The sequence below is a fragment of the Apium graveolens genome, chromosome 9, assembly GCF_009905375.1.
Source record: "Apium graveolens cultivar Ventura chromosome 9, ASM990537v1, whole genome shotgun sequence".
Lineage (NCBI taxonomy): Eukaryota > Viridiplantae > Streptophyta > Magnoliopsida > Apiales > Apiaceae > Apium > Apium graveolens.
Window position 1 is genome coordinate 218,875,677 of NC_133655.1, and position 10,450 is coordinate 218,886,126.

At 35.4% G+C, this 10,450-nt stretch overlaps 1 protein-coding gene and 1 pseudogene across 5 annotated transcripts; one reads left to right on the plus strand and one right to left on the minus strand.

Moving 5' to 3' along the window:
* Nucleotides 1–307: 307 nt before the first annotated feature.
* Nucleotides 308–1,376, plus strand: LOC141683102 (sucrose synthase 2-like; annotated as a pseudogene).
* Nucleotides 1,377–3,794: 2,418 nt separating this feature from the next.
* LOC141686600 (protein NPGR2-like) lies at nt 3,795–8,905 on the minus strand. Of its 5 annotated transcripts, none has more exons than XM_074491627.1 (6): nt 8,635–8,905; nt 7,657–7,949; nt 6,556–6,808; nt 5,061–6,274; nt 4,529–4,682; nt 3,795–4,290 (listed from the first exon to the last, which is right to left on the minus strand). In XM_074491627.1, exons 2-6 carry the CDS (start codon nt 7,909–7,911, stop codon nt 3,974–3,976), a joined length of 2,193 nt encoding a protein of 730 aa, XP_074347728.1. In that variant the 5' UTR covers nt 7,912–7,949; nt 8,635–8,905; the 3' UTR covers nt 3,795–3,973. The 5 variants fall into 5 exon arrangements, with proteins under 5 accessions (XP_074347728.1, XP_074347725.1, XP_074347729.1 ...); XM_074491624.1 differs by having other exon boundaries at nt 5,061–6,277; nt 8,635–8,904; XM_074491628.1 differs by having other exon boundaries at nt 5,061–6,277; nt 7,657–7,829; nt 8,635–8,898.
* Nucleotides 8,906–10,450: the final 1,545 nt, after the last annotated feature.

Here is a 10,450-nt window from a genome sequence, read left to right on the forward strand (position 1 = left end):
GAACCATATGTGTATATATCTAAGGTTTAATGACCTTTTCAGCCTCAATGTTTGCACCAATGTACCCATAAAGCCCCGAAGTTTGAAAGCGTACCTTTTCAGCCCTCGGATATCCAAAATGTGTTTTTTTACCCTTTACTCGATATTGTTCAGAAATCGGTAAGGCTATTTCAGTAATTGTCCAACCGATATTCAGATAACTTTAAAATGTACCTTATGAACCTTAAAGTTCGGAATTGCACCCATATGTCCCTGAAGAAAAGAAAATGATAGAAGAGATCGTAGAAAATGTACCTTATGGACCTATATGTTACTAAAGAAATCCAATGACGGAGAAGAGATTGTAGAAATCCAGAAGATGCATGATCTCATTAGACAATAAAACTTAGAATGGTAATTTGCATAAAGCCAAACAAATAGAGCACGAAACCGGAGCTCTATCGCTATGTAGCTGACAGAAAGGGAATCTCCGTATAGGTACAGAAGGTTTGCTCCAAAGCAGTTACCCTTTCGATAACTATTTATTATGCCAAGGTTTTTAATTTCCATCTATATATTATCGTACTTCAGCCGGCATTTTATGAAGCATTTGGGCTAACTGTAGTGGAGGCAATGACTTGTGGACTCCCAACATTTGCAACTTATCACGCTGCCCCCTGGAAATCATCGAAGATGGTGTTTCTAGATTCCATATTGATCCACATCACCCTGAAGGGGCTGCTGATATAATTGTAGAATTTTTTAAGCGGTGCAAGGAGGATTCAAATTACTGGAAAGAAAAATTTCTGATGGAGGGCTTCAAAGGATATACGAAAAGTATGACCTCCTAATGTTCTTGGTGGAAATTTAAAACATAATTACGTAATGTGGCGTTCAAATGCTTATGACTGTTTTTTAGGTATACATGGAACATATATTCAGAAAGGCTTATGACACTGGCTGAAGTTTACAGCTTCCAGAAGTATGTTTCTAAACTAGAAAGGCGTGAGACAAGAAGATATCTTGAAATGTTTTACATTCTCAAGTTTCATGATCTGGTGTGCTTTTTAATAATTTTAGTTAAATGATACAAAACTTGATAACACATGCCTGCACAATACGCAATATGCATGTTACCAAATATTTTCTAGACCTTTCTAAGCTTGTTTACAACTCAATGAATCAGATGAAGTCCGTTCCTCTGTCAACTGACGGTTAGCATTGCTGGAGCTGGAGAAACTAATTTATTTACTACAAGTTAATGTTGACTAATCTAGATAGAGTTAGATCAATTTGTGTAGAATAAAATAGTAGCAAGAAACAAATTGAGCATACAAATTGTGTGCTTATCAGTTTACAGGAGGAGATGTGTATCAAGTAGTAATACTTGGGGCATATGCTGGTTGTGGTGGAAGGGCATGTTGCCTACACCCTTGCCCCGCAGTTCCAAAGATTGATGACCCGTAATTGGTTTCGAGGTAAAGGGAAGTTGATTCTATTGATAAAGATGGTCCCAGCCTCCCAGGTCATGCATTTAAGCCTATATCTAATCTTCAATCTTTACTGATTCAAGTGAAACATTGATTATTTGCAAGTGCTCATTCTATGTTGAGTTATCCAAACCATCATTGTTGAATTATAGTTACGGCTTCAATATACTTATGTTCAATATACTTATGTAAGGAGCACCATCTTGAAGTGGAGTGAGGATTGACAGAGGAAGATTTTGACGGACATCAGTATCCCGTCACTGTGACAAGCTCGTGTGTATGTTTACAAGATCATTCCTACTCCCCATTTCCAAAAATCGATCACGGTAATCCCTGTCCTGCAAATAAGACAATAAAAGTAGACATAGCAAGGCAATTTTGCATTTAGCCCCCCCCCCCCTCCCACAAGTACACGAGTAATTCATTGTTTCAGGATGACAGTCTAAGTGAGCACTATTAATAAACACTGTATGCTAAACCGTGCCAGTATATAACTAGCAGGCAACTAAATTAGGATGATTCTAGCACTACTATTATACTTTTAGCCTTGAACACCTAATATTCATTCTTCTATTGGGACACACCATCTACAATATGCTATGTAGGGTTTTGTATATCATAGTTTCATGATCATTTTTCAACATGTCAAAAAATTGGACTAAACGCTGGAAACGGGATTGCAGCATACATTTATAAGCTTCTTCTGAATTCCGAAGCTCTACTCAGAACTTGAAGAACCACAAGAAGACGTTTATATGTCTCTACAGCATTCCCTATTTGGCCTTGTGCAATCTGCAGTTTGGCTTTGGTTCGCATCAGCTTTCCTTGATCCTACTTTACCATCTTATCTAGAGCAGCGTTAATTATCTTCTTAGCATCAACATACCTTCTTTGTTCTGACAATATGCGAGCTAGAAGGATCTATCCCTTGACGCTAGACCCAGCCTCCATGTTGAACAACTGTTTTGCATAATTAAGAGCAACATCAAACTTTCTTTTCTCCGCATTCATTTGACTAAGATGAAAAAAAACATTTGGATCTGTCTCCCTAATCATATTTTCTGCAGTCTCAAGCGCTTCCTCAGACTGTCTTGAAATCCTCTGAAGATCAGACACGGCTATCCTAGATTATGATGAAAGAGATATGCCATGTAAAATATGTGTGCTACAACCACCATTTCATTACATCTTCCTCTAATTTTTGAAAGATACTTCTGCAAGTAACCTATATCTTCTTGAAGGCAATTAGAATTTTTCGCACAGATATTCGAAGTGCATTGTGAAGTGCAGTAGGAAGTGTGAACTGCACGAAGTGCAGAGGGAAAAATAAGAACAGAATGAGAGTGAAGGAGAATGCATTGTGGTTTATAGTGATGATTTAGATGTCAATACTTTCTTATCTGATATTGATGCTGTCACACTATACATAGCTACCCTAGTATTAATGGCATATAGAAATCTTTTTGCCTGATTACCTCTTTGGAAGAAATTGATGTTGCACTTCTTTCTTACTTGCTAATGATGTAGAAGTAATAGTCTGATTACACTATGATTTGCAATTAAAAGAAGAGTATTGGCCAAAACTTTCCAAGTCAAGTGTTGATTTCAGTTAGCATATCATTTCTTTGCACTGAAAAAAAAAGTGTTTCATCTTATTACTACATAAATGAAATACTAGTAAACAGAATAACAGATAACAACTTGAAATTTTTATATTTGCATCTGGAAGACTGTGCTTGTGCAATTTATCTTGTCTTTCATCAATAGTTCTTGTTAAATTGGTTCGTATTATGTCATGTCAAAAAGAACCCATGTCTATCTTATTTGCCTGTTAATTCATGTTGTCAGGTATCCTTGCTTTTATGATTTGTGACCAAATAAATGTTTAAATCCCAATGTATTAGTAATAGCTGTGAGAATCAAGTAATCAACATGTATTTCAGGTAGGGATATGCTCATTCACGGGAAAGAAAGCCAACAAAGAAAACAAGGTTTCACATTCAAACCACAAGACTTAAAAGTTGCAGTTTGTGACCTACATTCACATATTCTGTTCATGTTTTATTTGCTCCTCCAAACCAAAACTTGAGAGTTATCACATGATCATACAAAAATCTGAGAAAGAAAGTTTACTTTTACCTAGATAGAGCTTACAGGTAGAATAATGAGACTTGCGTATGAATCCAGACACGACATCAACATTACTACTACTTTCGATTAAAGCATTGTCACAAACCATGATGCAAAATATACTTTTCATTCCTTCATGTTGACCTGGGCTTTATGGGGGATTTGGTCCTTGGTTTTAGAACTAATACAGAGAAATGATATAATGCTCACAAGAAGAATATAATTTATTGAAGTATATAATCTTTACATATATATAGACTTTATCGTATTTTCAATTCTATAGTTAATTTGCAAAAAAAGGATATTTGGTTATTTGTAGTGCTTATAATCAGCCATCCCACACATGATAGATGTATGCAGCACAGAGTGGTGAATTATCTGAAAGGTTCAACTGGTTCAGATTCTTCGAGTATAGCTGCGGCTTCAAAACATTCAGCAGCTTCTACTGCTGATCCGCCATTTTCCACCTTGTAGAGTAGTCCAAGATTGTACCATGCAGAGGAATTTGTTCTGTCTAGTGTCAAAGCATCGGTCAAAAAGCTTTTTACGACTGGCAAGGATTGATCATTGAGCTTCCTGAGAGTGATGCCTGTAGCTATCAAGCTCGGGACATGTCTGGAATCCACGTCAAGTGCATTTTTAAAATATTTCAGAGCTTCGGCATGGAGGCCTCTCCCTTTGTAGAACCAACCTTGAATAGTGATACTTTAAAATCTTAGAATTGAATATAATGCCAGATTGACAACTGTCTTCTGTATGCTAAATGCAACTTTGAATGTAGTAGGAAATGCTAAGCTTGTGTTTTCAATATGTAGGTATAAATATACAGGATTAGTCATAAGACTAAAGCAAATGACATATCATCACTAATAAGAAAGGGCAACAGAGCACTTGGCAAAAATAAACAAAGATGTTGCATGTGTACTTACCTAATGAGTACCATCTGGAAGCGGAATGAGGATTGATAGAGGAAGATTTTGACAGACAGACCTCAGCATCCCGCCACTGTGACAAGTTCGTGTATACATTTGCAAGATCATTCCAAGTCTCCATTTCCAAAATTCTGTCAGAGTTTCCCCTGTTCTGCAATAAAAAATTAAGACAATAAACTGGATATAGTAAGGCAATTTTTGGAGATATATTATTTCCCACACATAAGGTTTGTGAGAACGTAACAAAAACATAATAGAGTAATTCGTTCTCTTCCAAGATGACAAATTAGGTGAACTGCATTAATACCCTATTATGCTAATGCCCCCTCAGTCTATAACTGGGAAATAGGTAACTAAATTAGACTGATTCTAGCACTATCATTATATTTTTAGCCTTTGATAATATTTATTGCTATATTGAGGCACCACCTATAATAGGCTATGTCGGGATTTGTCTGTCATAGTTTTATGAATATTATCAAGATGTCAAAAAAAATATACTGAACACGGAAGCAGGATTGCAGCATACATTGAAAAGCTTTTTCTGAACTCCGAAATTCTTACTCCGAACTTGAAGAACAGCAAGAAGATGTTTATATGTCTCTACAGCATTCCCTATCTGGCCTTGTGCAATCTGCAGTTTGGCTTTAGTTCGCATCAGTTCTCCCTGATCCCACTTACCTGTCTCATCTAGAGCAGCGTTAATTATATTCTCAGCATCAAAATACCTTCTTTGTGCTGACAATATGCGAGCTAAAAGGATCCATCCCTTGACACTAGACCCAGCCTCATATTTCAACTGCTGTTTTGCATAATAAAGAGCAACATCCAACTTTCTTTGCTCTGCATTTATTAGACTAAGATGAAAGAAAACATTTGGATCTGTCTCCCTCGTCATATTTTCTGCAGTCTCAAGCGCTTCAATTGCTTCAGCCTGTCTTGAAATCCTCTGAAGATCAGACACCACTATCCTAGATTGTGATGAAAGAGAAATGCCAAGTAAAGAATGTGCCACACCCACCATTTTATTACATCTTCCACTAATTTTTGAAAGATATTTCCGCACATAGCCTATACCTTCTTGAATGCAATCAGAATTTTCAGCACAAATCTTTGAAGCTAGTAATAATTCAGTTATGCAGGTTTGGTTCTCCCTAACATTCAACAGATTCCTCAATAAATTAATAGCAACCATGCCGTCACCTTCTCCATAATAACAAAGGGCTAGGGTATTGTATTGTTCACGTCTTTCCATGATCCCAGGAGGCAGCTCCTCAACATGATAGGCAAGGGATCTAAAATCACCTGCAATAGTTAGTGCAAAAGAAAGGTGATGCAAGATTGAAGGGTCCCATCCAATCTTTCTGAGGGAAAATTTTCTGAGAAGAATCAGCAACAAAAGAGCAGCCTCTTCTACATTGTTTCTTGGTACAAAGGAACTTTCCATCTGGGATCGAAGATTCGGAGAGGTTGCATCCGTACCACTGTATAGAAGAAATACTGCAAAGTTTTTTTCTACTTTTGTCCTGGTCTCCATGTCTAGATTCCATTGGTAGAGTAGAGCTCGTCTGTATGCCAAAATTGCTCCTTCAGGAGCCCAAGAAAGAATACATAGATCTGGAAGTAGTTCAACTGCCTTGTTTATGGTTTCCTGAAATTTGCAATCCGCAGCAAAGTCTCCAGGTAAGCCTTCTGGCGATGCAGATTCAACAGTGTCCAGAAGTACTTTGCACGATTGAGAAGCTTCTAAGATTTTTCAACGGGGACAAGGATTAGACACTGACATAAAATAATATGATTACTTTTTGCCTCCAGACTTCCTCAGTGGTTGCAAAAGATAATAATTAGTTGCAAAATCAACTGTTAACACAAATTATTAAAAATGTACACAAATTATTCAGTCCGCACAATCTCACAAAATTTGTTAACAGAAAATTTATATCAATCCGCAGCTGCTTTAGTTGAGCAAATACACTTAAGCCAACATATAGATATAATGTAGCCAAAGAAAATAGTGGGGGTACCTGTAAATCTGCCAAGAGCCTGCAAACATTTTGCTTTGAGAAAAATTGCCTCAAAAAGTAAACTGACAGCATGAATCGACATGGTTGGTAATGGATCGGTTGATGAATGACGTCGAGGGTGTTCACATCTACTCATGATGGAGAGTTTCATCTTCGGAAAAACAGCAGTAATGTCGATCCCTTCAAATACGTACAGAGCACCCTCTACGTTTCCTTTCTGAAACTCAAGTCTACCTAATAGAGCTCTTGCTTCCTAAGTTACATAAAAAATTATGCTTCACGCCTGAGTACTTTTTGCAGAATACCACTATTTAAACTTACAAACAAGAATTTTCATAAACATAGTTTCAAGTATATACATATCCTAAAAATTGTAATGAATTTCTATTGCTTAGTTTGGCAAACCATGGCACCTTTCATGCACAATTGGAGACAACTGAACAAATGATCAAGTTAAAATTCAATAACCCAAGACATTATATGAGTATTTACAACTTTCAAAAACCTTATAATTGATAAATACAAAAAGAGTAGTGTTAAAATAAACAAGGTTTTTTTTAACCCGGGGGAGGGGGGAATCAGAAAGCAGCATATGCTGGCTTATACATACCATACGAAGTTATAAAGGGAGACAATTAAACTTAGATTGGAGATCTAAAACCTCATACGTATAAATGTATCCTCCATTTAAACTTACAGAGCAAGTTGAGTTCAAAGGAAAATGAAATTACTGTAATTTAATGATCTGGCCCATGTGTCAAGCTCAATATCAAAATTGTTTATCTAAAATGCCTGATCTCGTTTAAATTTGGGCCTAACAATCTACCATGGTGCAGCATGCTTGAATACAAAAACATTACCTACAAATTGTTGTCTTAAGTTGCCTATAATTCCTTCACATAAAGTGTTTCTCCATTCCTCTTTCTACTACCTTATCCTTCTATATTTTATCCACTCAACCATATATACACCTAATTTTCCTATAGTCAAAGGAAAAAATTCTCATGAATAACAATCTCAGATGGTGATTGTTGTAAGTAGTTATTTAACTGAAGAATTTTAAAATGCAAATCCTGATTATAATATAGCTGTAGGACTCACCTCGTAGTTTAAAAAATCACTCTCCCGAAGAGATGATTCTGCCTCTTCTATATTACTGGTGTCAATCTTCGTATCATTCTCCCCAGTTCGAGAAGAATATCCACTTGCTGAATAATCTCTTGTAGCCAGTGAATCTGGTGAAGGAATTATTTCCTCAACATTTAATTGCTCCCCTGAACAAATGCACTTCATCATCTTTCTGACACTTTCTTTTAATCTAATAATCCTTTGGTCAATCCAACTTTTGATTCTCATTCTGTTTCATATAGTTGAGAAATTTCTGCTCCAGAGCACTTAACAAAGAAATCAGAGAGCCCTATAAATACACTACTAAGCATAACAAAATCTGTATACTAATTAGCTTCATTATGGGATGGTGCATCACAAAACTTAAGACAATGCAAATACAATGGCTTGGAACAAAGTCAAGTTATAGCAACTTTTAAGCAAGTTAGGTCAAAGCTAATGATCAAACCCTGTGTTGTAATATTCAATTTTACCAACTAAAAAGTAAATGATTCAAAATAATAATTCCTACCTAAAGAGAAGCATAATCCATGATAATATATATTCAACTAAACCATTTAAAGAAAAAAAATGATATTGATGATAGCTCATCCTCATCATACATAACTTGTGTGACAATTGAAAAAAATATATTATTAATTCATAATTAAAAGTTGTACATGACCTTAGAATGACAAACCTAAAAGTAACCATGCATATTCAGTTGAGAAAACCACCATTTCAGCATTTAAGTTTACACAAAGGACACTCATAACAGAAAAGGAAATCACAATCCAAGAAATTTCAGTAGCACACAAATGTAGATTCACCAGAAAACACAACATCAAATCACCAAAAGAACACAATTCTAAGAGCAAAAGCTGAGAAAAACAGACCCTCTTACGCCATTACATCATCATACCCATAAAACAAAAAGTAAACAGAACAAACACACTATTAAGAAAAAAGTACCTTTTGCACCAAAAGAGGAACTTGCTGAGCCCACAAAAAATTAACCACAGCTGCACCACCCATTTCTCAATCATCCAAGAAAATCACTTTGCTGATTTACTCAAGAATCCTAAGTTCCTTCAATTTCTAGTATTTTCTTTACCATCTCTTTGCATTTGGCACCATTTAGTGAAGTATGAAACTGGTTCAAGAATAGGACAAGTTGGTGAGTTTAATAATTTTATTTGAATGCACTACAGGAATTTTTTGTGCTGCGCAGGTGTGAACGGAGGAAAATTTTTGTTAATGACGGACCGTTACATACCTGTACCGAAAAATGCTACTAAAACCATATTTAAACAACTTTAATACAATAGTTTATAAAAAGTATAATTTTTTAGTACTAATATTTATATTATATTATTACTTATAAAATATAAAATATTATTTATATATTAACACCGGTTTCGGATCTGTTTCGGGTTCGGATCGGAACGGAACGGGTTTCGGATTTTCGGGTCGGGTTCGAAACGATATGCCTTAAAACCAAATCCGACCCGAAAATGGTTCGGGTTTAAAAATCAAACCCGAACCCGAAATATTCAGGTTCAGTAAAACCGATCGAATCGATACAGATCGGATATCCATCAATTCGGTACAAATTGACATCCCTTACTACGGTTGTTTAAAATTAAGCTCAAGGTAATATAACATGTTAATGTGTCACCGAGTGTTTTAACTTTGAAGCACTTTGAGATTTCACTCACTTCACCTACAAAAACAAATAATTTCTCATTTGTCCAAGAATGTTCAAGGTCCCACTGGAGGAATTTGTCATGCAAATTTGGCACCATAGTCAAACTAGAAGGGACTGTCTGATGGGACTTTTGCTGCAAACAGAGCGGATAGTGAGGAGGGACGAGGGTGCGGCTGCAGTGGGTTTTTGACTTTATGTGAATGTATGTATGTACGTATGAGATTGGTAATTATGGTATGCATGGGTTTAGATGGCAAGTCCAAAACTTTCTTTTATTGGACGTTGGCAAGAGTTCGAACTCAAAAGTAAAGGAGAATCATATCTATCCTTTACTATTATAAGCATAACAGTGTAGTCAATTGCTCCGTATAATTGTTTGGTACGATAAATAATAACCGTCAAATTTAAAATCAGAAAGATGAGAACCGTTGGATGCAATAATAAAATATTATTATACTAATATTTAAACTGCTCTCATGGATTCAGGGTTCGAACCCCGTCAACAGGTTATTATATTTAAATTTTTATATTCTTTAATTTAACAATTTCTACAGGTTCAGGGCTCGGGTCCCGTGAACAACATATTATATTATATTATTTATTTTCAGTCAAGTCTCAAATTATTATAAAACATATATTATTATAACTTATCATATTCTTCAATTTATTTTTCAACTATTGAAAATTATATTATAAAATATATTAGTAAAAACTATCGAATGTTAAAAGCAATCCGTGCATCGCACGGGTTATAGGCTAGTATATATATATACATGTTATAGGCTAGTATATATATATATATACATGTTATATTGTTGTAAGCTGGACATTCTCATTTTGGCTGTTGTTGGTCAATTGTTCGGTATGGTTGTTTGGTACAAAAAATAATTATAATATATTGCCGTTATAAACAGAATACTCTCTATTTGATAGCTGTTGATCAGTTTTTCGGTACAGTTGTTTGGTACGACAAATAACAATTATTAGATTAAAATCAGATAAATTAGAACCATTGGATGTAATAATAAAATAATATTATTTTAATATTTAAACTGCTCTCATGGATTTAGGGTTCGTCAA